Source organism: Macaca fascicularis, chromosome 15 (assembly GCF_037993035.2).
Source record: "Macaca fascicularis isolate 582-1 chromosome 15, T2T-MFA8v1.1".
In the NCBI taxonomy this organism is placed as follows: domain Eukaryota; kingdom Metazoa; phylum Chordata; class Mammalia; order Primates; family Cercopithecidae; genus Macaca; species Macaca fascicularis.
The window spans coordinates 437334-464974 of record NC_088389.1 but is presented as its reverse complement, the minus strand read 5'-3'; the positions used below and the strand labels follow the sequence as shown (position 1 = coordinate 464974).

Here is a 27641-nt window from a genome sequence, read left to right as displayed (position 1 = left end):
TCCTCAATGGGAAATTCTGGCTGAGCTCCAGGGGAAAGCGGGTGGGAGGCCTGTCTCCTCTGCCCCCATCTCCTCTGCCCCAACCCTGGAAGAGGGTCAGATATCAATGCTAACTCTTGTGCTGACTCAATTAAATCAAACAATTCAGAAAACAAACTTGCTTTAAGTATTAATTTCCTAAAAAGAACTAACATGAATTCAAATAATTCACATAATTAAAATGATTTTAATTGTTAATTTAATTAAAACATCTCCGTTTTCACAGCATCATGTACCCTGGTACTTTCTCCTTATTGCATTTCCCATCTTCCAGGGCAGGTTTCCTTCCACCCAGGGCAGCAGCGACTCTGGTGTCTCGGGTATTCCCAGGCTTCCGTCAGCCCCTGGGGGGCTTACAGTTCTGCAGCGGTCTCCATCCTCATTAATCTGCATAAGAACATCCGTCCGCAGGGATGTCCTGTGGCCCCGTGGCCACATCTGACGTGCAGCTAAACGCTGGGCGTGTCGCCTGGTGACAGCAGATGACACAACTGTGGGCAAGGTAGCACCTCTGGGCGCCGACACTCTCGATGAGTTTTTTACAAGACCATTCTTTAATGGGTGAACCCTGAAAGGAAACACTAAAGATTGTTTTTAACTATTTTTATATCGAGACAAATCTTTGTCAAACGTTCACTCAATGCTAAATGTCACTTCTCCAGCCAACCCCTTTAAGAATACCTAAAACTTAAGACTGGAATGACGCTTTCAAACACATACTCTACTCATGCATTCCCGGGAGCAGAGAGCAGCTTAATGTTTTCACGCTACACAGGCATGAAGTTTGGCGAAGGCATTTTAATATTTTTACCTGAATATTTTAATAAAATCAAAAGATCATTTTCACTCTAATACTCTACTTAGAATCTAATTTTCCATTAAATAAACAGTCAATGTTCAGTAACCCACATGCTGATAAACTTTTGAAAACTTTAGAAAGTATTAAGTATAATCAAAGATTACTTTTAATTTTCGAGCTGGTAAGAGCCTGTGTCAGGGAACAGAGTTGAGATTGAAGAGATAAAAGCACGATGATTTTCTTAAAGAAAAGCGAAATTCGTAAAAGAGACCAGGTGATTATATAAAGAAACACAGAATCCGTTTTCAGAAATGGCAAACATTGACCACAGAACACCAGTGTTGCCCGTGATGAGAGAAACAGTTAAAAGGAAGAATTCACGGTGGCCCAGCATAGATCAGGTGTGGGAGGACAGAGACGTGATGAAATGATCCTCCTTCTAACTTCCCAGAAAGGCACAAATGGCCAGCACTGTAACTGAAGACCACGCAGGCACCAGTGTGAACTCAGACTCCATGGCCAGCACCGTAACTGGAGACCACATGGGCAATGGTGTGAACTCAGACCCCACGGCCCGCACCGTAACTGGAGACCACACGGGCACCAGTGTGAACTTAGACCCGACGGCACGTGCCTGGGCTGCTCCAGCCACCACCAGAACCTGTTCTGCAGCTGAACTGGAAGCTGATTCTGGAAGGAACTGAGGAGCATGAGGACGAGATCCTTCTACCTCAACAGGGATCAATTTTTTAATGATTTCTTTCTTTTAGAAAACTGTTAATAAAATACTTTGTTCTAAAATGACCAGGATTTCAGCAGCCTCTACATTCCTTCATGTCAATCAAAGCTTAGGCACGTGGGTTACTTCACTGTTCGCGACACCCTTTTGAAATAAAACCCGGGGCCGTCTGTGTACCCAAGAGCCTGGGCACTGAACATTCAGACAAAACGTCCAGGGCGAGAATGTTCACGTCCCAGCGGTGCGGTAGAGTGGATGGGGGGAGTTCGAGCCACAGGTGGCCACGCCTCCCCTGCCTCCGGCCAGTGCCCACTGCTCACGCACTCCTTCCTCGGCCCATCCTGAGCCACGGGGCCCTCGCGTAACCAAGGCCACTGCGGTACCTCCAGGAACAAACTGGTTACAGGTGGACTGCTCTCTACGCAACGTACAAAGATTGTTTTTAAAACTGCTCGTCTCTGGAACTTATCCCAGTAACAGGCTAGATTAAGAAAACTGACTAAAAACAGTAGGAAGAAAAACTCACTCTACCCGTTGAGGCAAGAGAAATGCACACAGCCTCTGAAATAACTGCAGAGGAGTTTTCCTGGGTTAGGTACGCGGTGGGGTGACCCTACCCCATAGCGGGGCGATGGCACATGGTGGGAACCAAGGAACATCTCCGAGTAAATGTAGGAAAATGCACTCAACTCCCAAACAGAGAGAGAAACTGCTTTTTTCCTTAAAAGCTTCTCTCTTTTATTCTCAGAAAGACTCTCTTTGGTGTCTTGACTGCTGAAGGGACAAGCCTGTCATCCCCAGAAAGCAGCCCTGGACAGTCTCCAGATCCTATGGCCCTCAGGCCCACCTTGCCTACTGATGATCCCACATTACGAAACCTAATAATCAGAAAAAGCCTCCCAGTCCGCAGCTCACAAGTGACATTTTATTCAGGGAAATGCTAATAAAAACCTGGGGCTCTGTGTAAACGCTGTCCCCTAGGTACTGAGGCTCCACACAGATGGCACACAGGGAGACAGGCCTCACCCCTTCCTGGTGTCCCATGTCTCTCCTCACATTTTATTAGCTGAGTTTTGTGACGGTTTGTTACTTTTAACCTGACTGTCCAAGGCAGCTGCACTAAACTAATTGTCCAGGGCAGATCCACTCATAATGACCATCAGCTCAGAGTTGGAAGTAGCACTGGAGAATGAGGTGGTGTCAGGGCACTATGCTTCCCTGCCCTCTTTTCCAGGGATGCCAAGTAAGTTTCTGCCATGGCTGATGATGTCAGCACTACACTAACATTACTTCAACGGCAGGCCACCAATTAATACTTAATGAACAATGCCCTTAAGAGCAAAACCCCATCTCTGCCAAAAATACAAAAAATTAGCTGGACGTGGTGGTGAGCGCCTATAATCTCAGCTACTGGGGGACTGAGGCAGGAGAATTGTTTGAACCCAGGAGGCAGAGTTTGCAGTGAGCCGAGATTGCACCATTGCACTCCAGCCTGGGCAACAAGAGTGAGACTCCATCTCAAAAAAAAAAAAAAAAAAAAAAAAAAAAAAAAAAAAAAAGAAAAGAAAGAAAGAAAGAAAGAAACGATTCTCATGACCCTGTCAACATCTTCAGTTTTTCCCAAGGATAGTGTAAAATTATCACACAAAACGTAAACCCAATTAGATCAACGTTCTCTCCTCACCAATCCATACCTAAATCCATATTTCAAAATGGTCCCCAATTTTTCACAATTTAAGAAGACTGAGAGGAATAACCATGAACAAGCAAGGTTTACACAGACGTCAGTCTTCCCAACTCTCGCTCAGGAGCTCACCCCAAACTCCTCCTGTGGAATCAGCCCGGATAACAGTTCCTGGTGGCCGCACAAGAACAGAGGGTCCCACGAACCCATGACAGACCCCACCATTCAGCCCCAGGCAGAGGAGGGAGGTGGACGGTCACGAAAGACAGAAAAGCAGGGAACTGTGATTCTTCTGAGTTAATGCAGGTGATTGGGCCAAAAAACAAGGCACATCCACCTGTGAATGGGGTGAGCTCCCAGCTGGCTGTGCAGAGGCTGTAGATATGAAGGAACTCACTTCCCTGCACACTGAAGTGCATGAGCATCTCCACATCGACCGCACCTGGGCTCTGCTCGCCCCTCACAAACTAAGATGACAGTGGCTGCTTCTGGACAGAATGTCAAGGACAGATGGACAGACATCCTGGACAGACACTGTACAGAGACCAGGGGCTGGGAAGGGGGAAGCGGCACAGCCTTGGGGCCAGCAGGGGCGAGGCCAGGAAGCCTCGGTGAAGGCCTGCATCTCCTCATCCAACAGAAGCAGGAGGGGCCACCCAGTGAGGGCTGCAGCTGCGGTGAAGTGGCCAGTGGGACATAGCAGGAGGCCGTGGCCAGCCTTACCCCCAGCCCAGGAGGAGGGGCCCAGCTGCGGGCACTGCCCCGGGAGCCAGAATCCTGAGCCCCCAGGGAAGGTGGGAAATTGCCCCTGGGCACTGGGTGCTCAGGCTGGAGGTGGTGAGACCTCGAGGCCCTGCAGTCGGGGAGGTGAGGGCAGAGATGGCCAAACTGCAGCTCAGTGAAGGGCTTTGTCAGGAAAGGCCCTCAGAGGCTGCCTCACCAGCCAGGGGGAGGTTACTTCCAGCCCAGAGGCTCAACAGGGCCCTCGGTGGTGATGCTTAACCTTGTCCTCTGACAGAGGACCATCGAGACAGAGTCACTCAAACCTCTGCCAAGCTCTGCACCCAAATGAAGCTGTTACCACAGACGCTGAGGCAGGTAGTGCTCATCTCAACTCTGTACAAGTGGTTTATTTAGCCAGTTCTCCAAATTCTTAATGACAAACCACACTAAACGTGTGTTTTCAGTATCACCTATGCTCATAGCTATGTATAAAATAACTACCACAAGGAAAACTAGGTGGTGAACCCAGGAGGAGGAAATCCCCACGACGAGTCGAGAGAACACCAACGGACCGTTGGCTCTTCCCGGCTGAACCCAAGAGCACTTGGCTGGGCTCACTTCCGTTCTAATTTCCAGATTTATTTTTACTTTCCCACATTTTCATTATGAAAATGTTCAAACATATTTAAAAAGTGGAAGAACAGTACAACGAGTGGTCAAGTTTTCTCCACGTGGAGCTCCAACAACTGCTAACATTTCGTTAGATTTGCTTTCTCACTCTCTCTGTAGATCAGACAGAGAGACAGATTTGTTTCTTCTCTGGAGCCACTTGAAGGTGAGAGGCTCCTGCTGCCTCACCGAGTCCTCAGGCACACGTTCCCTAGGAATAAAGGCCCCTCTGCAGCCGCAGTACCATCATCAGCAGACAAGAATGATTTCAGAGCATCGTTGTCCAGGTTATGTTCAGGTAGCACAATCGTTCCGAAAACGTCTTTTCTATCCGGGCCACACACTGTGCTGAGTGACTCTCCTTCCCCGTCTTAGTCAGGGACAGCCTCGCACCCCTTTTATCTGTGATCTTCACTTTTCGAGAAGATCATTGCATTGTCCTGCAGAATATCCCCTACCCCAGAGGCATCTGTTTCTAGGGCCATCATGAAATTCCCTACTATGCACCTCCATTCCCTGTAAACAGGAAGTTTCAGTCTCGAGGCGCGATCACCTTCTGTCAAATGCTTCTCGGCAGCTTCCGGGTGAGGCTGCTGCTTCACGAGGGGCGCGAGCTCCTACTCCTGGTCACTGACGGCACGGCCGCGACCAGCACCACACCCCGAATCAGAAACGTCTGGAGGGGCCGCGGGCAGCCGAGACACCTGGAGGTGCGAACGGCACAGGCGTGGGGCAAGAACAAGGTCAAATCATAACGGAACGTCTGATTCCAGACACTTCCACCTGGGTAAGATGGTGACATCTCCCTAGCAAGTATCTGAAGCCAGAAAGCATGACAGAAAATTCACGACCTGCCTTCGTTCACCCAGGCTGCTCTAACAACACACCACAGGCTGGGCAGGGGCTGGCAAATGACACAAGTTCATTTCTCACAGCTCTCAGTCTCAGTCTCAGGCTGGGAAGTCCATAGTCAAGGCCTGACAGGTTTGCCTGGTGAGGGCTTCCTGGTTCATAGACGGCGCTTCTCACTGGGTCCGCACACCATGGAAGGAGCGAGGGAGCTCTCTGTAGTCCCTTTTCTGAGGGCACAAATCCCATTTATGAGACCCTCACGACCTCCTCACCGCCCAAAGCTCCCCCTCCTAGCACTATCTCCTCGCGGGTGAGGATTCCAACTTGTGAATCTTGGGGAGACACAAACATTACAAAAGCCCATCATTTAATTTTTTTTAAAGGCATTTTTGCTTCTGCAAAGTCTCAAGATAAAATCAAAAGAAAGAGGTCTGAGTCAATCCACACAGTTCTCCCAAAAAGGGAAGTGATCAATTGCCACCACTTTTTATCCGAGACCTGCTGGGTGCCCCGGTCTGCATGACTGATTCTAAAACGCCATCCTCTCCTCTGCCACTCAGAGGTCAGAGTCAGTCCAGAGCTTAACACCAAGGCAGAGCTGACTGAATGACACCAGCTAATCCAGTAAGACAAGCCAAGACTCCTGCCCAAGGCCTAATCCTTCCCCCAGGGAAACATGGAAGGGCCAGACACCTGGCAGCCCTTCCTTCCTGCTCTAAAGCCCCAGAGACACAGCGCCGGCCAGGTGTGTGCCTGGGGCAATGCACAGTAACGTCAGCTGGGCACCGAGTCTGAGAACATGTTATCAAGTAAAAATGAAAACAAGACTGCTGAGAAAAGTTCATGCTTAATCACCTCTGGGCTAAATTCTAAATACAATGTTATTTCAGAGCTAGGTGGAAGTAATTCCTTAAAAATATATATGAACAGTGACTAGCAACCAGGGTGATAAGTACTCAATATGTGTTTGATGAATAGATGAATTTTTAAAATTTATGAAAAGAGCACGCTCTATTTAGGAGAATTCTATTTAATTGGATGTCCTAACTAGACAGTGGTTCCTTCGTGCTGACAGCAGAGTTTGTTTCAGTTAACTCAAAAAATGGTAAGTCACTCTAACAGAAAACCAAAAGGCTTTACAGAGAGTCAAATTATGGTGCCAATTCAACCGTGCATGGCAATTTCACCTTAATATTTAAATTCTCGAAGCACCATACTCAGAAAACAAGACATAACATACATAAATGCATCGACTAAAGCACCATCATCTAGAATTTGACAAAGTTTGACTGTGAGTTTCAAGAAAAGGGCTGATGAGGCCAAGAAGTTCCTTCCCCTCTCCCCTTACCTCCCATTTTGGTGACCAACTTAACGCAGAGAAATTCCTGTTTCAGGTTTGCACACATTGGAACAATCCTGGTATCTATTCCCCCAAGACACCAACAGGCTGAAGTCTGCAGGGTGCACATATTGAAAAATCACAGGAGCACTAGAGTGGCGGAAAGAGGTGCCCGTGAAGACGTCATCCTTTCTAAGACAGGGTCTGATTCCGCCTCCGGGCCCTTTTGCAAAAAGCCATTGGTACAAATTCATAGCCACCAGGAGGAAACACGCAAAAGACCCCACTGCCCTCCTGGCTTCCCAGAAGGCCTCAGAAGGATGAGACATGGAGCCTGCGTGCAATCCTGGACCCTCCTCCCTGCATTCAGTTTGACATGTGTCACTTGTTTGACTGACGGAGGTCCCACAATGGGCACAAGGAGACCCGTCAGGTCAAGAGGGTGCTGCCCGGCTCATGGTCCACACATGCGGACCTGTCAGGTCAGGATGCCCGGCTCATGGCCCACACGTGGGGATGCGTCAGGTCGGGAGGGTGCTGCCCGGCTCACGGTCCACACATGGGCATGCGTCAGGTCAGGAGGGTGCTGCGCAGCTCTCAGTATCAGCCACATATGCACATTCTCCACTGAAGCCACTGCATGAAACCACTGCATGAAGCCACGCTGGAAGCACTTTCTGGCAGGTTTAGGAGGCTCGTGTCCAAGGTCATTAAACACATGGCAAGCTCGCCTTGGAGGCATTTTACTTTGCTTATGACAATGAAGCATTCTCATTGCACTGAATAGAGCACGCTTTCTTGTTCAGTGCCTCGTTGAAATAGGCATTTTGTACCTGTCTTACAGATTACATCAAGGCCCTAATACATTTAGACCCTTGTCTCAGGTACACACAAAGCAGCGGCATCTCTAGAACATGTTTTGGACCACGGGAGGAAACCAAATCGCAGCATTATCCATTGATGTTGCTTAAAGTGTATTTCCAAATGTGTCTCCCGAGCCCGGCCTGTGTTCACGGCTTCCGCTGACCACACGCCATCTGCTGGGCACTCTGTGCACTTTCTCTCACACCCGCCACGTCTGTGGTCCTGTGCCTATCCCGCCACACGTCCCCACGTGGCTAAATCTCCCACACTCACCACGCCTGTGGGCCTGTGCCTATCCCTCCAGGCGTCCGCACCTACCACGTGGCTAACGCACACTTCCTACAGGCGGCAAGTGCCTGAACATCCCCACGGCTGGAGGGGCTTTGGGTAGGTTCTACAGAACCCACAGACAGGCATGGCCACCCCGCCCACGGCCATCAGAGGCTTTGCTTTGTCTCTAGAGGTGCCCTTCGATGAGGCGACATGGCAGATGACCCAGTGTTAGGTAATTAAGACTCAGGAAATCACGGCCGTCTTACCTTTAGAACTCACCTCTCTCCCCAGCACTATATCGCGAAGGGTGGGTCGCCAGAGTTGGGGAAGAGATGCCCAAGGCTCCCTCCTGCCCTGACAAGCTGGGACACTGCTCCCCTCTGTTGGTTTCTCACCGCACCTCAATAAACTGAGCTCACAGCAAGAGGCAGGCATGGGCTGAGTAGAAACACACAGCAGACCCCGGGTGGGCAGGACAGAGGACGAGGGTGCTCGCGGAGACGAGGGTGTGCCCCAGGAAGAACGTGCACGCGGGGTAGAGGGTGCGCGCGGGGAAGAGGGTGCACAGGCCCCGAGAACCTGGTGGCAGCAAGGCCGGTCAAGGCTGAACTCCAACAGAGGCAGCAGCAACGGTGTTGGGCAAGTCACAGAGAAAGCACCACCCAGAGGGGCTGCATGAACCAGCAGCGACCCCAACCCAACGTGCTCATCGGACTGGGCACACGCACACGCTGTGGACACGTGTGAATATGTTCCACTTAACGTGATGTTACATAATAATCAACAATGTTAAACCCACGACTTCATTACATGGCATCTGGCACATTGAGACTTTTTATTCTGTCTCTCTTCCTATACAAAGAAGTGGAAAATAGGTCCAAGATCATTCACAACAAATTATTGCTAATTGAAACAAAAAAAAAAAATTCCTACCCTCACCTTGGAGGATCTCAAGGCAACACCTCTTTCTTTGAGGTCATGGTTGGGACCCTCTCCGGACCCCTAGATGGGTCTGAAACTGCAAGGAATCCCCAAATGGGCAGTTTTGGGGCCAGCACAGATGCCAGCCACACATCCAGGCAGGTCTTGGCAGGTTGCTCCGTGACTTCGGCTGGGTCACTAACCTTTTCTTGCACTCAGAACCTGCCAGGAACGAGGGCACTGGCCCGCACGTCTCTGCTCCCAAGGATACATCCCCTATGTTCCGCTGCACTCTGGGTTCCATGCCTTAGATCCCAGGCACCTTAAAGTTGACGTTTCCCCACCAGCCCTCATGAAGTTGATACTCAGATAACGTCCTTCCTCTCCCACCTGGTCAGTACCCGGGGAGAAAGGAACCCGGGTCTCAGATTGATTTTCTGCCAGTCCATCGAAAAAACAACTGGCCAGCAGCACTGGTGCACAGCACTGCCAGGTTACCCGTGACGAAAACAAAGCAAAACGAGATATACTCAAGTCAGCTGCGGCAAGTGCTTCTACATCCCTGCTCCAACAAGGAAAGACAGGAGGCCAGGAGTGTGGCTCACGCCTCTTGTCCTTCCTTGTTGGGTCAGGGGTACAGAAGCATTTTGGGAGACTGAGGCAGGACAAATGCTTGAATTTGAGACCACCCTGGGCAACATAGCAAGACTCGTCTCTACAAAAAAAAAAAAAAAAAAAAGCCAGGTATGGTATCGTGCCTGTAGTCCCAGATACTCAGGGGGCTGAGGTGAGACGATCACCTGAGTCCAGGAGGCAGAGGTTGCAGGGAGCCAAGATTGCACCACTGCACTCCAGCCTGGGCATCAGGGTGAGACCCTGTATCAAAATAAAGAAAAAACAAAAAAAAAGATAAGAAATACAGGAGACCACTAATAATTCCAAATAGTGCCTGCTAATTTGAAATCTTTTCCAGATATGGTGAAGGAAATCATTTTTCTTCCTACGCCCATTCTAAGGAAACGTTTCTATTTTTCTGCTATACAATGTGGTAACCTGCCATTTCAGATCCTGGCCTCTTTAAGCAGGACTTGCTGGAGTGCCAACAAAGCAGCGCTCTGAAACCTCAGCATCCTCAGCATCACCCTGGAGGGCAGGTGAAGGATGCTGGGCCTCCATCTCCAAAAGTCACACTGGGGTGGGGCAGATCTGGGGTGAGGCAGGGTTTGCATTTCTAGTCTAGGGCCACACCACCCTAAACACGCCCATCTCATCTAACACATACCAGAGGGAGAAGCCACGTAGGGCAAGTCACAGAGCAAGCGTCCAGGCACCAGGTCACCAGTTGTCTATTTAAATGCAAACCCGTCAAACAGCTTAAGTCAAACAGGTTCACCCTCCTAACACATTGGCCAACACAGCTAGTGATAAATATCACTGCTGTTAGACCTTCTGCTCACTGATGACCAGAGCAATGGCCTGAAACATCAAAGCTGAAGGGTGTGTGCCACGGTCAGGGCTCTGAACACCCCCATCCCAGGCCATCTCACACGGGTGCCTTCACTGGCACCGGGGTCTCACAGACCAGCTCCACGCTCACACTTACTGGGACGCAACCACCCTTTCAGCCTTTCATGCATCTGTACCCTACAGCAGTGTTCAAGGGAGGCTAATTTAAGTAAGAAATGTAATACGGACATCTGTGAACTCTTCCTCCATATCCACTGAGTGGCCGTCCAGAAACAGAAATATTAAAAAGAAAAAGAAGATTTAAGAGTCAAACACAGGGCCGGGTGCAGTGGCCCATGCCTGTAATCTCAGCACTTTGGGAGGCCAAGGCGGGTGGATCACATGGGGCCAACAGTTTAAGACCAGCCGACCAACATGGCAAAATCCTGTCTCTACTAAAAATACAAAAATCAGCCAGGCATGGTGGCACATGCCTGTAATCCCAGCTACTAGGGGGGCTGAGGCAAGAGAATTGCTCGAACTGAAAGGCAGAGGTTGCAGTGAGTGGAGGTTGCAGTGAGCCTAGATCATGACACTGCACTTCAATCTGGATGACAGAGCAAGACTCCGTCTCAAAAAAACAAAAACAGGCCAGGCACGGTGGCTCACGCCTGCAATCCCAGCACTTCAGGAGGCCAAGGCGGGTGGATCACAATGTCAGGAGATCGAGACCATCCTGGTTAACACTGTGAAACCTCGTCTCTACTAAAAATACAAAAAATTTAGCAGGGCGTGGTGTGGGCACCTGTAGTCCCAGCTACTCGGGAGGCTGAGGCAGGAGAATGGTGTGAACACGGGAGGTGGAGCTTTCAGTGAGCCTGGATCGCGCCACTGCACTCCAGCCTGAGTGACAGAGAGAGACTCCATCTCAAAAAAAATAACAACAACAACAACAACAAAAACAAAAACACAGAAACTCGTGGAACAAGCCCTTGCCCCACTCCATGTCAGCTGTGCTGTGCCACCCAGGAGCATGCCAAGCTCAAAGAGTCATCCACCTGCCTTGCGTAAACGATGTCAAAACTCAAATCACAGAGACTGAGATTCCCTAGCCCTCGCCATGTGCATGTCACTCACAAGCAGGCATGAGGACCCCCGCAATTCACAGGGAATCCCTCTGGCCATCTGATGACCATCCATTCATAAATAAAAAGCATTAATTCCAGCGGGGTTGCAGAGGTGTATACATCAACACTTGTTAGTGTTCACAAATGTTCCACTTGCGGATAGAGTGACGTTACAGAATTGGGAAGAACTTCACAGACATACGAGGGGTGCATTTAAGGAAAAAGTGTAAGGAAAAGGTGAGAAAATGGAATATGCTAACCTCTGTCTTTTCATCACCCTCTAAATCTTATGTTTCCAGTTCTGTTCATTCTGCAGTGAAAAATAACAAGTGATTCACACTCAGACACAAGGTGGCTTAGGAAACTATGGCTGTTTTACAAAGATGAAACAATTTCGAAGATCAGGATTCCATGAACGTACTTACTTAAAGAGAGAAGAGACTGGGAGTTACACATCAACTTACCAAGGCTGTCCCGAAGTCCAGGAGCCCCTTAGGAGAACAGAGAATGTGCAGTCTCCACAGACCAATGCAGGTGGCTGGGCCCAAGAGTGGGGACGGGTAGGCTGCAGGAGGCTTGAAGAGGGAGCTGTACCACCAGCCTCTCGCAGAAATTCCTAATTAAACCCTGACAGCAACTCTGTTTAGTGAATTGTCTCCTGGTAACTAAGAAGAGTGAAGCTGTTGAAAGCCTACAGCCAACCCTCTGGATAACAGTTGAGATGTATTTTAGAGAAGGAAATGATCCTGTCACAATCCCAGTCCTGCCCACAGCTGCAAGCACGTCCTGGGAGTGCGGCTTCTTGCTCTGTCAGCACCAGAGCCCACTGTAGTGCCACACGGGTTCTGCCCGACCTTCCCACTTCAGGGAGTCTGGGCAGGTGCAGCTGAAACACCCAGGGGGCAACCCCCACCCTCACTTCTCAAAAGTACATGCAGAGGCAGACAGAATGAAACACGGCCCCCAAACCTCAGACGTACGGTTCAGCGGCACGGCCCACCATAGAGCCACATGGGATTTGCCCGACGCCCCCAATTCACAGAGTCTGGGCAGGTCCAGCTGAAACAGCACCTGGGGGGCAACCTCCAACCCCACTTCTCAAAAGTACATGCAGAGGCAGACAGAATAAAACACGGCCCTCGAGCCCCAGACATAAAGTTTGGCACGGGCATCTGTGAAACAAGAACAAAAGTCGCATGGGAAAGTGAGCACAAAAATGAAAAAAAATAACAGAATTACAGTGAAGATGGATGAGATGGGGAGGATTGCGAGGAAGTTGAGAAAGGGACTGAGGACCTGAAGGGGGACATAAGGGCTGGACATTCCCGACAAGGTAACAAACACACCTCTGGATGAGGTTGGACATCATCTTCATTATGGAAATAAAGGGGAAAAGCCTGAAAACATCAGTTTCCTACCAAGAAGCAAAAATCAAACTGGCTTCAGATTTCTCCTCTACAACACTGGGTTCCAAAAGATGAGGATGTGGCATCCGTGGGGTCTTGAGGGAGAGCTGGCACAAACGTCCCAGACCTGCCGTCTCCAGAAGCAGCTGAAACAGCCTCAGATCCAGCAAACTCTTGTCTTGAAAAATCTATCAGAGTACACCCCCTTATCAAAGGGACGCGTGGCTGCAGGGGTTGTGGTGTAAGGCAATTTAGAAATCTTACTCCGTGCAGACCCTAAACTTGGGAGGCTGCTGGTCACACCCTGGGAGGACCTCAGCCAGCGGGAAGCCCTGTGCCTCCTCTCTGCTCCATCTCTAATGCCAAGAAACATTTTATGCATAATATTACGTTATTTCCAATTTGTTAAATTGTATCTATTAAGTCCATAAAGAGACCAAGAAAATGTATAAAAACATTGATGACTTCACGGTGGTATTATAATTAATTTTTAAACAAAACATGTTGTCTAAATTTTCCAGACTGAAAAAATACTCTTTTTAGCAAGAAAGGTGCTTTTAAAGTCACCATAAACAATTATATATCCATCCTACGAACGTGGTCTTAAAACAAAAAGTGAAGAGCAAAAACAGCAGAAGGAAGTGCATGAATATGTTGATAACGTTTATCTCTGAATGGGGGCGCTGTTTTGCCTTCCATTTCCCTATGCTTGAAGTGTCACCTCTGTAATGTAATAATAGAGCAAACACCATAGTTGAGGAAACACTGCTGCCCACTAGGACATAAACCAAGTCTCCTCCACAATGCTGCGACCCCAACCTCTGATTTTATCTTTTAAATCAGCTAGGTTCTCTCCCCTAAAAAGAAGCATATTGTATCATTACTCTTTAAAGTTAGGTGACTTAACAGGCATACAGACTTAAACACCTTCTGGAAAGGTGATGTGTCAAGTTTAACTAAGATTTCTTTTGTTCTGAAAAGAGCAGGGGCACGTTCCCAGGTGAGGGGACTCCAGGAAACACTGGCTGTGTCCGATGGGCCCTCACCTGGAGAAACAAGCGCTCGACGCCTCCACCCTCCACCCGGACTCAGCAGGAAAGGGATGCAGAGCTGAAGACAGACTCATCTATAAAAACCCCAACGGCTGTTTCCAGGAGCTACTCACTGTCCCGTGCCGCTGCACCCTGCTCCCCTGTGCAGGTACCGGAGCTGCTGTCCAGGCTTCCCCAGGCTCTCCACGCCTCCTTCCACCCCACGTCAACCTGCACCACCCAACTACCCACCGTCTCTTACTGACCACCGGCCTCAATTCCCGCATAGCCTGGAAACTGCAAAGCTGCCTGGCAGCAAGAGGGGACGGGCAGCGAACGCACCAGCCAGGTGGCACCTGCTCCCACCAGACTGCAGGGTCACAGCCCCTGCCTCATGGAGCCGTTGTTATGCACAACTACACTGGGAAATCAATGCAGCTTTAGCTTTCCTTTGGTGCTAAATTAACTTTATAACACTTGGTTATAACATACATTAATTTTTACAGCAATTACTAAAATAACAACTCATAATGCATTCATTTACCATATTCAGAAAAGCAACTGAAAAACCAAACACACAGCAGAATTTTATAGGACTGTAGTAGTTTTTGTTAGGTTGTCATATTATTTTAAGCTCAAAATTAAAGTAATTAAATCTGTGACTCTCAACTGGGGGAGGTGGGCACACACAGAGAGGGGAACTTAAAATACTTTTTTTCTTCCAAACCTCACACAGACCCACTCGGCTGGTCATTCCCATTGCTGGAATTATGTCCTGTTCCTTAGGTTAAAAACAACTGCCTTCATGCCTATTAAAAATAATGTTTCTTCCTTTCCTGAGTGATTGTGAAATGAGCCATGGTGGCAAGGTAGGCACGAACCGAGGGAAACTGAGTCCATGCCCACATTTGATGGTGGGCAAGAACAGAAGGAAATTGGGTCCATACCCACATTTGATGGTGGGTGAGAACAGAAGGTAACTAGGTCCACATCTATATTTGATGGTGGGCAAGAACAGAGGGAAACTGAATCCGTGTCCACATTTGATGGTGGGCAAGAACAGAGGGAAAGTGTGTCCAAGTCCACATTTGATGGTTAGCAAGAACAGGGGGAAGCTGGGTCCACGTCCACATTTGATGGTGGGAAAGAACGGGGGAAACTGGGTCCACGTCCACGTTTGATGATGGGCGAGAACACGTGGAAACTGGGTCAAAGTCCACATTTGATGATGGGCGAGACCAGGGGGAAACTGAGTCCACGTCCACATTTGATGGTGGGAGAGAACAGGGGAAAACTCGGTCCACGTCCACATTTGATGGTGGCTTTTAATACACTGCAGCCTGTGTCCCCTTGACCTTCACGAATTTTCAGGTAGTAAGAAAGCAATTTTTCTTACTGGAAAGGAGAAAACTAAGTGGCTGCAAAGTAATATAATTTCCTTAAAGCAAAACAACAGAGAACCAACTTTGACTTTTTCCACATTACCCAGTAATTCTAAGACTAAGGGTTTTGTCATGTTACAGCAAATGCCGTTCATTAGGGGGAAATTGGAAGTCAGAACAGTGTGTGCTATTCAAATTCTCAATGAATAATTAACTCAAATGGGTTCAGAGTGCTACAAAATGAAATTAATTTGTTTTTAGTTTAACCCCAAATCCCCAATCCCTTGCCAAATGATCCGCTATGTATCCTACATAAAGGACAGGGTCTTTCTGGCAGAAAACCATTAAAAGCTTTTATTTGCAGTAAGAGAAGCATGCCTTCTTATCAAACAGGTGCATGGCCCCCTTGCGGGGGGGTCACCCATCACCTGCATCCCCGTGTGTCACGGTGTTGCCGCACACCATTAACGCATCAAAATGGAAAAGGAAATGTAAGCAGTGTTTGCTGTCCAAAGTTCACGTCAACAACTCCTTATTATGAAGGCACTTCTGAGCCTTTCCTCCTGCATCTGGGAGCTGCCAGCAACCCAGTTCCAGGAGAGAAAATAGCTCGACACCTCCTGCAGCCCATGGAGTCCTCTTGTTGGGACAAGGTCCCCCCAGGAGAGAGGAGCCCCCAGCAGGGTCAACACTGGAGGTCCTGGGGGTGGGTGGTGCTGGGGAGGCCATGCGGGGAGGGCTGTTCCCTGTTCCCTTCCCCTCAGGAGACAGCTGGCCCAAGGTGACACAGGACCGGATGGGATTTCAGGGTCAGGGACCACGGAGCCCGGGGCTGTGGACCACACCAGCCCAAAGCCACTGCATGCCCCAGACCGGGGCTGTGGACCACACCAGCCCACGGCCACTGTATGCCCCAGACCAACACGAGAAGAGTGCAGACCAACAACATCTTCGTCTACGGTAGGTGTCACGGTTATCGTTCCTAAGAGAGTCCACGGCCACTTCTACCAGGTGCCCTCCACTCTTCCCCTGCCCCAGCTGGTCCCCCTGTGACAGCCGTGTCTTTGAGAACGGGGTGTGGAGCCAGGGGGAAAACACAAAATAAACCACCTGCTACTAGAAACAGCCTCGCTGTCCTCAGGGAGCCGGTCCCGGGGCCAGCCTCGCTGTCCTCAAGGAGTCGATCCCGGGGCCAGCCTCGCTGGACTCAGGGAGTCGGTTCCAGGACCCCATGGACACCAAATCCAGGCACATTCAAGCCCCACAGGTGGACCTGCCGAACCTGCGTGTACAAAGAGTCGGCCCTCCGACACGCGTTTCACATGGCAGGAACACTGTATTTTCTGCGTGTACAAAGAATCAGTCCTCCGACATGCGTTTCACGTGGCAGAACACTGTATTTTCTCCCTGAGTTTGGTTGAAAAAATCCACCTATAAGTTGACCCGCAAAGCTCAAGCTTGTGTTGGACAATAGTCAACTGTACGCAATTGACACTGATTCCTACCAACAATATCCAAATCTTACCATGACCAGCACGATAAAGAGAATGAGCAAAATTTAAAAACTAAAGCAGAGTTTTTTCCTGCTAGTTGGGGCACTGCGTATCCCCTGTGGGAAAGACAACACTGGCTGCTGACCAAACTCCATCGGCCTCTTCCTCCGTCCTGAGGGCATCTTTCTCCATCCTGACAGCAGCCTGGGCTTACCTCAGTCCCAGGGCGGGGGAGGAGGACGCACTGTGCACCCTCCCAGCTCTCCTCCGCCCCTTCCCTCAGGCTGGCCCAAGAGCAGCCTGAACAGTCAGGTGCTGGGAACACCGAGCTGCCCCTCCTCGGCCCACAACCTCAGGCCACCTGTCTCATTTGTGACGGAGAAACAGAGCTGCAGCTGCAGGCGGGAGGCGGGACACGCTGGGATCTACCCATGGCCAGGCCGAGCTACTCTGATCACTCAAGCTTCACTTTCATCACTTGCTCTACCAAATAAACTAGAATAAAATATGCCACTTCCTCCTTTGCACACACTCCCAAGCCTCCCATCCCACTTCCCGGCGCTGACCCCATAAGAACACTTCCTGTGCCTTTCCAGGTATTTTCTATCCTCCTCAAGCACAGAACCACATTCAGAGTGAATTTTTTTTTTTTTTTTTTTTTTTTTTTTTTTTTTTACAGAAATGGCACCAGGGCAGATGATTTTTTTTGTACCATTTCTTTGGTTTCTTGGGCATTTTCCGCACCAGGACAGATGGGCTCTGCTCTCCTTCCTCCCCACCGAAGGTTGCCTCACAGCAGCCACACACAGAGCCGTAAGCCCTCGCAAGACTGTGGGTGTCTCGGGGTGCCCCACGTCCCCAAAGACCAAGGGGTCACAGATCCACACTGTCCAACAACACTTCAGACATGGCCTCGAGCCTGGGAACCCTGCTGGCCAGCCCAGGCCAGCAACAGAATAGAGGTGTGAGAGGTAACATTTGCACTTCTTAAAAAAAAAAAAAAAAGGCAGATATTCAGTGCCACATTTAAAATGATCATGGCGGCCAGGCACAGTGGCTCATGTGTGTAATGTAAGCACTTTGGGAGGCCAAGGTTGGCAGATCCCTTGAGGTCAGGAGTTCAAGACCAGCCTGGCCAACACGGTGAGACCCCTGTCTCTACTAAAAATACAAAAATTAGCTGGGCATGGTGGCAGGCACATGTAATCCCAGCTACTTGGGAGGCTGAGACACAAGATTCTCTTGAACCCTGGAAGCAGAGGTTACAGTGAGCTGAGATTATGCCACTGCAATCCAGCCTGGGTGACAGAGCAAGACTCTGTCTCAAAAATAAAAATAATAAATAATAACAAAAGAAAAAATATATATGCATTCCTAGTCCCTTGGAGCTGCAGCAACAAAGCTGGTGATATATTTTGGGTGTTTCTAATCAATGTTTTCCATGAGCTACACTGCAAGTCTCAACCTTGACCCTGCTACAGTAATCATCTATTACAAATTAAAACAAGAGCCATAACTCTGTCTCCTACTAAAATATTCTAACTGAGACATGTTAACAGAATACATTTCTTTGGGTGAGAAAGTATCCACCAGGGTGGGGAACAGACGGCCCACCGATTGTGCTGTGGCCCTAACCACCAAGGACTCATGAATCATCCACAGCAAGGCTGGTGACTCAAAAAGAACACTAAATTGCTCTTTGACATCAATTCTTAAACCTTGAGAAACCAAAGTTCTCTTTGTAACAGACTTTAAAAAGGATGAAGTCAGAAGTAGCTCAGCAGAGATGCACCAACTCTTACCTGGGAGAGACACTCCTTGCTAATCACGTCTGGATTAACGGATGTGCTAAAAGCATCTCTTCCAACAGAGACACAAACTGAAAACAGGAATGCCATGAACACCTTCCCCAGATAACCCAGTCCTCACCCATCCACCCCTCAGGAGGTCCCCAGACAAGTCCAATAAGGAAATGACCCCACAGCAGATTCAGGTGCAGGCAGTGAGGGTAGTGGCGTCAGGGAATTCCGCCGTAAACCTTGGCAGCACGCAGGGAGGTGTACCCAGCTGGACAGGTGAAGTCAGAAGTGCAGGATGATCTGGCCATTCCAAATAAGCAGGGCATAACAATTTTGTTAAAATGAAACCCAGCCTTTGAAAAGGCCTGGACTTCCCACAATGTGTGGTATTTATAGTGTGGAGGGCACTGTAGAGAAGTTATCAGAGGGTTCACGACGGCAAGATCCACGGAGGCTCTGCCATGTGCCAGGCATGAGACAACAATTCACACAAAACACCTCATTTCACCCTACACAGAGTCCACAGACTGCTCCACAGTCTCCCAGGTAAGAGTTGGTGCATCTCTGCTGAGCTACTTCTGACTTCATCCTTTCTCAACTGCTTCATGTTTCACCCTACACAGAGTCCACAGACTGCTCCACATTTCACCCTACACAGAGTCCACAGACTGCTCCACATTTCACCCTACACAGAGTACAGAGACTGCTTCACAGAATACTACCAAAGGGGACCATCAAATGATCCCCAAGAAGTAATGAGCGCCTTAAAAGTAAGAAAGCCAACCTCCTCCCCCTCTATTAACTTCCTCTCCTCATTTCCGCAGAACCAAAGAAATATGAAGGGCCAGTGACGCCCCACTGAAGAACGCTCTCCTGGTGGTTACACTCTGTACATAGGGAGAACAACACTGCTCCGTGCTGCATGAGGCTACTATTCTATACTACACTAGTACGATCTGTTTGTTCTATTCTATACTATTCCATTCTCTATGATAGAATACTACAGCTTCACTCCATACTATAAAACGCTGTACTATCTGTTCTATTCTATTCTATTTTCTTCTATACAGAAAGGAGTTAGCCAGCTTGCTTTAGGCAGACAGTAAGGGAAGGGTCCCAGAGAGCCTCCAGCCCATGTTTTGTGCAGATAGGGGGACTTGCACGGGGGGGCCCTCCTAAACATGCTCACAGCAGACTAAAGGTCCCCATGCACACGAGGGAATGGGGTGGAACCACCAGATATTTGCTCCTTAGACAGCGAGACCAGCCCCATCAGCTTCTATATAAAAGCCCTTGTAGTCAACTGGGAAGGGGGCGACCAGCAATCTGCTCTCAGGACCCCTCTTTTCGCTGAGAGCTTAACTTTTAGCTTAACGAGTTCCACTGCACTCACTCTTCGATGTCCCCGTGCCTGTTTCTTCCTGGTCATTAGACAAGAACCTGGACCCAGCTGAGCTAAAGAGCAAAACTCCTGCATCAGTGCTACAGAACACTATCCTCTCTGTTCTGTGCCATGCGACTCTACTATTCCACACCACACTACGTAATATTAATACTATGCTGTGTGTTCTAATCTAGATTGTATTATGCTATGCAATACTACGTCATTAGTTCAACTGTATACTCTACAATACTATCCCACTTGTTCTATTCTAGACCATGTAATACGATTTTTCCTATTGTATACTATACTACATAATGTTACACTGTTTCTTCTGTTCTATGCTACCCTATATAACATTATGCTATTTGTTCTATTCTGCGCTACTCTATATAATTATATTCTGTTTGTTCCATTCTATACAACACCTTGCATCATTTTACCATGTTCTACGATACAAGAGTAGAGTCAGTTATACTTTCATAATCTTTTCCAAGCTCTTACCCAGTAAGAAATGTGATGTTTTACTATGCCTCACATAAATGCACATTTCATGATAATCAATGCCACTTCCTATGGTTGTAGAATTCTGTCTCTATGATTCTACTGATACGGCTTCTTTGGGCTTTTCTTTAAGTCCTTTGCAGTGTCTGGTTTCCTAGTGAAAAGATGACTAAGGTCCCGATAAGATCCTACAAAACCAGCATTCACACAGGCTCACCTGTGTGCACTCTGCTGGACTCCGTGTTGAAGGAGTGACAGGAAGACAGACGGCTGTCGGTGGATGGAAGGCAACAAGCACAGAGTAGATTCCAGAACTGAGACATGTACCAAGGCTCTGGCACAGCTGAGGGTCGATCCCAATTCTAGCCTCTCACAGAAAGGCAGAGGGGACTTAGCACAAAGAGCACGGAACTTTGCTTTAATAAAGCAAATGCTTACCATCCACTGTGAGGAGCTCAAGGAGAAATGGCAGTAGGCTCTACTAATGATACTGCTTTAAAAAATGGAAGGGAGAGGGTACATTTTCACATGGGCCATGTGGAAAGTTGGCTGGACCTGCCGCTGGACCTGACACTGGACCTGCTGCTGGACCTGACACTGGACCTGTCGCTGGACCTGCCGCTGAACCTGTTCCTGGACCTGATGCTGGACCTGCCGCTGGACCTGATGCTGGACCTGACGCTGGACCTGCCCCTGGACCTGCCACTCGGTCTGCTACTGGACTGCTAACAAATGCTGCAGATTTTTATGTAGAAAAAAGTACAATGCGTCTGAGAGCAGCTGTCCCAGCTCTGGATGAAGCCGGCAGAAAAAGGAAGCAGCAGAGACGCTGGTATCATTCAGTGGGCAGAGTCAATGACCCTCCTCTAAGTCCAGCAAAGCTCAACCTGCATGTCTGCAACTAGAAATACCAATCATAAGCCAGACCTCCTGGCAAATACCATTGACCTGCTGTAATTCTGTGTGGTGTATTATGTCCCATGTACAGGAAATCTTTCACAAAGCCTTTAACCAGGAAGTACTAACATGACTTTTAATGCAATATAACAGCTTTGCACCCATTTAACATATATTTAACCCCAGTGGTATATTTAAATATATATTTTATAGAACATCAGGCATGTTTACCTAATGGCTCGAACTTTCACAATGTCTCTCTCCCTGAGAGGACAGCGGAGGATCCCATGCACTGTCTCCAGGAACATGCCCCTCCCAGAGAGGATTCACAAATCAAATGTGCACATGCATGCATGCACAGACACATATCACACACACACACACACACATGGACACGCACACCTATATGCAATACATACATTCACACATGCACACACGTTCACATAATCACATAATACCACCACATAACAGGCGCGTACACATACACACAACACTCAAACACACGCACACAAACATACAACACTCAAACACACACGCACAAGCATACACACAACACTCAAACACACATGCATATACATACACATTCTGACACACATACATACGTAAGTGTGTAGACATAACATGCACAAATATACATGTATAACTATATACACATGAGCATCCATGCATGCCTACTTGCACATATGTGCAGTCGTGCCTAAACACGTAACACATGCACACACATACATGCAACACAAATACACATGCACACATATACACATGCATGCACATGTACATTACACACAAAGGCACACATACATGCACAACACATATACATGCAATACACACTTTCATACACATAAATGCAAACACACATACATATATACATCCCTCAAAGACCCCATTATTCAATTCTAAACAAAGTGGTTTATCCCCCAAATGTACCTTCCCGTAATTAATAAGCTCTACTGCACATTTCTTGTTTCAAATAATGAGGTCTCACACACAGCACACACACATTTATACTCCAATACGTGTGAACATATAAATAGAAATAGGCACACGTGCACGAAGACCCTCTTCTGTAAAGGTATTCTCAAACTTGAACTGAACGAATTCTGCTAATTATAGTCAGAGTCAGCAAAGATATATATTTGACCTCGGAATGAATATACTCGTTCTTTTCGTTACCCCTGGCAACAGCAAGAATGTAAAACACTTGTGCGATATCATGTCACTTATTCAATCCCACTTCCTGGGATCTGACCCACTTGGAATAGCGTTTCTGTCTGAGTGATTTCCTTCTGACTAAAATCATGAGACGATTCCTTCTCTTCCTGCTTTCTCTTTCCCAGGCCTTTTCACTGCCCTTTCATCATCTCAGAAATAAATCATACTTGTCAAAATGGAACGCAAAGAAACAGCCTTAGGAGAGAATCCCACAATGGAATGGACCCAAGAGAGGAAAAAATATTCTTTTTGAAAATGTACAAAAGGAAAAGTCAAGAGGCCTGGGTTCCCTCTCATGACAGAAACAGACGTCAGCATAGCAGGTCGCTCAGCACAGTTCAGCTCTGTGTATGAAACAGAGATTCTAGTCCTTGTCCCTGTTTCAAGCTCTGTGTATGAAATAGATTCTAGCCCTTGTCCCTGTTTCATGATGTTGCAGTGAAGGTAACAAAACAGACAAAGGGCACAGGCTGCAGAAAAGGATTTTAAAAGGATGACTTTTAAAATGTGAGCCTGCTTTTCAAGGGCACAATGAGGACATTTTCAAGTATATTAAAGCTGATTTATAAGAGATAGGTATAAAGACTCTACAAGGTCGTTAGACTTTAGACTTACAAAGAAAACAAATCACATTCTCCTAGCATCACCAGTCAGGTGTTCCACAAATACTAAGAATAGCCACTGCAACGGGGTCCACTATGAGGGGTCAAAACATAACCCATGAAGCATGGCCGAGAGCTCCTATAACCTGATTTCTAGGAATCTAATTTTAAACATCCTCACAGCTAGCACATCACAAAAATACAGAGCTCCAAATGCTGTAACACAAGTGCTAACAACACCTAGCCAAAAATATACGAGGCATTTCAGGCAAAAATCCCAGAATCAGAAGAACACAAGTTTTCTAAGTTCTTCAAAAGCCGGTGCTGGTTGAGGCTCCTCTGCAGACTTCAACAAAAGACACGCTAGAATTAGCCATTGACGGTAACCCTGAGTCAACACGCACAGTGTTCGGAAAAGCACAAGGCCTGCTCCGGCTTGAGACCCCTGGGAACTTTCTCTGGACCGCACCGAGTGGACGACTTTGAGAACTCAAAATAACCAACAACCAGTCCATGAAGAGAGAAAGAAGACTGCAGCCTCCCTGGGGACCTGGCTCCATGCCTGCCCCCTTTCTTCCGGATACCTTTGCCCTTCCTGGCTCCCTCCTCCACCTGGAGATGCTCTGGGTTCAGGCCCCTCTCCAGTTGTGTCTCGGTCCACAGCTGGCTACCTGTGTGAAGCACCAGGCCTTGAAGGACCATCTCCACCTGCTTCCTGCACTTCCCACCCACTTCCACCATGACACCCAGGCTCTGGCTGCTCTCAGGGATCAGGGCCGCCAGGCTCCCCCACAGGCTCCAACTGGAGTCCTGCCCCCTGGTTTTCAGCAACACTTGGGACTTTCTCCTGGAAACTCTCGGCTCTGGGCTTTAGTGAACTGCGCCATCCAGCTCTTCTCTGGATTCTAAGCAGGGCCTTCTCTGGGTCTTCCAACCCTTCCTCCATTTCCAAATGTGGGCTTTCCTTTGGCCTCCTCTCTCCAGACATGCACGCCTCACACTCTGGCTACTTGACCTGCACTTCTACCTAAGAGGCTCCCAAATGCTCCCTGCTCCAGATTTTCCCCAAGCCTCCTCCTGTATTTCCAAACTTGCAGCTTGCAGTGGTGTCTCTAAGTATCTCTGAGTCAGGTCCACACTTGCTTCTCCTGATTTCCGGCAAAGCGCAACGGCGACCTCGGGGTGCAGACTCGCAGCTTCATCCGCCTTCCTGTACTCCCTCTTCCCCTCCTGACCGAGGCACCGAATTGCTCAGCTCACTGGCTGCCTTCTCTCCTCCTCCGGCCACGGCGAGTGCCCTGCATGAGCCTGCCCTGTCACCCCCCGGCTCCACGGCATGCCGCACATCAGAGACACGATTCTCTCCGAAACCCTCAGTGGTTCCCTAGTATCCCACAGGTAAGGACTTCCACATTCTGGCCCCAATCTAACTTTCTGGCCTCAGATATGCACATGCATATTTTATCTGTGCAAAGAGAGTACAGGCCTCACACCCGCTCTCATTCCTGGGCTCCTAGTTCCTCTTAAAGGTGCTGTATGAGGTACCTATGCACTTTCCAAACACTAACTGAATATGCGCTTGGAGAACACTTACTTGATAATTTTGTGGCATTGCCGGATAACGTGGACAAAGTGAGAACTACGCAGGTGTGTGGACGCTGCCTTGCCCAGACCTCACTTACCCAGACACTCCCAGATGCTCAAGGTGACCAGCCCTATTGGCGCACAGGCAGGCGCAGGCTGCACCCCCACAGCTGGGCCCCGCGAGCTGAACTATAATTACGAAGCAGTTGTTTGCTCCTAAATCTGTTTATGCTGGTGCATTTGTTACACATTACTGAAACCAACAAAGTATGACTCCAAAGAGAGAATAATTGTATGAAAACTAAGTTGGATGCCTTTCAAAGACTTAATATAGGGGAATTTTTTTTTCATTTTAATCTTTTTAAAATTGCTATCAAATTAGGTATGGGCAAAAAATATATACAATGTTTGAGGAAATAATTTTTAACGGTTTCATATCTAACATACCTTGCTTCTCTTGTGTTGCCTATTCTCTTCTAGAAGAATAAAAACTGTGGCAGGCCTGCGATGGCTGTGGTTGAGGAAAGAGGCCACAGCCACAGCCAGCAGAACCATGCTCAGCAGCAGCCTAGCCCCGCGTGGAAGAGGCGTGAACACTCTCGGGAGAGGTGGATGTGAACTAACGGTTCCCAGCTCTGACCTCTTTATCTGAATGCGGTGATTGGTTTTATCTGAATGTCAGACAAAAGGGTGTCTACGTCCAGGAAAGACTCTAAACACTCTGGACGCTGCTGCGGCAGATGGTGACCGTGACCCAGTGATACCACTCTCCAGTGGGCAGCCAACCCAGTCTCCTAACCGTAAAGGACATTCATAGCAACACTACGAAAAAGAAACACTACTGTTCTGACCCAGAAAAGTGAAATGTAAAACATAAAATACACAGGTTCTAACTAAGAGGCAGACAGACCGGGCACGGTGGCTCACGCCTGTAATCCCAACCCCTTGGAAGGCCAAGGCGGGTGGATCACTTGAGGTCACGAGTTTGAGACCAGCCTGGTCAACATGGTGAAACCCCATCTCTACTAAAAATGCAAAAATTACCCGGATGTGGTGGCGGGCACCTGTAATCCCAGCTACTTAGGAGGCTGAAGCAGGAGAATTGCTTAAACCTGGGAGGTGGAGGTTGCAGTGAGCCGAGATCACGCCACCGCACTCTAGCCTGGGCAACTCCTTCTCAAATAAAATAAAATAAAATAAAATAAAATAAAATAAAATAAAATAAAATAAAATAAAAGGCAGAGAAACAAAGGAGATTTCCTCTGATCTTAAAAACAGAAGTATTTGTTTCACAGCGTGGATAATTGAAGATCTGCATAGAAATCACCTAGGGTCCCGCCCTCCCTCACACAGACTGGGATAGAGGGAAGGAGGGCAGGAGGTGGGCCCCTTGTCCACGAGAGCCTCCTCCCACCCCATCCCCTTCCTCAGGAGGGCGGCCTGCCCAGTGCAGGCTCCCTTCTCCCCAGGTAAGACCCTGGCGTCTCTACAGGAACACCCACCTCCCTTCCCTGCAATCCACTCCAGCTGCTCACGGCCAGTCAAGGGGGGCGCTCTTCAGAGAGGAGCAAACGGTTTGGAGGACAGCCTGAACTCCAACGTCCCAGGTGTGGCTTGCCAGGAAGCACAGAGGAAGGATGCAGGTCCCCAGAAGGAGGAGGCGCAGGAGGACGATGAGAGAGAAGAGAGAGAGACAAGAGAGGCAGACTGCCCAGCCGGGGGCTGAGCACAGGATCTGGCTGAGGCCCCCTGGGGAGGGGCAGAGGCAAACAGGCTGCTGCTTCTAGGCTGCTCGGGAAGATACAAGCTTGAAGGGGCTGCAAGGCAGGACTCACTGAGGAGCAGTCATGTGGATGCCACGCCTCTCACATGGCACACACTGACAACATGCAACTCACATGCAACACAACACAACACGCATGTACAATGGGCTTATACAACACTGACAACACACACTGCACACAAACACACACAACCTATACAACACATACCCAATACATGTGACTCACAACACAATGTGCATTTATAACACACTCATACGACACATAACCAATACATGCAACTCACAACACAACATGTGCGTACAACACACTCATACACACATACAGCACACGTAACTTACATACAACACAACACGCACGTACAATGCACTCATACAGCACACACAACACACAACTCACATACAACACGCACATGCAACACACTCATACAACACACAACACTCATACAACACACAACACACGTAACTCACAACACAACATGCACACACAACACTCATACAACATACATACAATACATGCAACTCACAACATACACACACAACACACTCATACAGCTCACGTACAACACATGCAACTCACGTTCAACACAACATGCACGTACAACACACACAACACACGCAACTCAACACAACATTCACGTACAACACACTCATACAACACAACACTCATACAACGTACACACAATACATGCAACTCATAACACAACATACACATACAATACACTCATACAACACATACAACACATGCAACTCACGCATAACACAGCATGCACGTACAACACACTCATACAACATATAACACATACAACATGCACACAACACACGCAACTCAACACAAATACATGTACAATTCACTCACAACACACAACACTCATACAACACACAACACATGCAACCCATAAACACATGTACAACACACTCATACAACACACAACACTCATACATCACACACAATACATGCAACTCATATACGACATACACATACACACATACAACACACAACACTCATACAACATACAAAGCATGCAACTCACAAATACACGCACAACACACTCATACAACACACAACACTCAAACGTACAATAAGTGCAACTCAAC

At 48.3% G+C, this 27641-nt stretch overlaps 1 protein-coding gene and 1 pseudogene across 1 annotated transcript in view; one reads left to right on the top strand and one right to left on the bottom strand.

Moving 5' to 3' along the window:
- Positions 1–206: 206 nt before the first annotated feature.
- The window catches only part of LOC141408704 (uncharacterized), a 45012-nt gene continuing 17577 nt past the window's right edge, over positions 207–27641 (bottom strand). Inside the window, exon 5 of the mRNA XM_074018070.1 lies at positions 207–607. Coding sequence (XP_073874171.1) covers positions 422–607 — 186 coding nt within the window. The 3' untranslated portion in view covers positions 207–421. The remainder of the gene's footprint in view (positions 608–27641) is intronic.
- On the top strand, positions 15924–26103 carry LOC135967295 (uncharacterized; annotated as a pseudogene).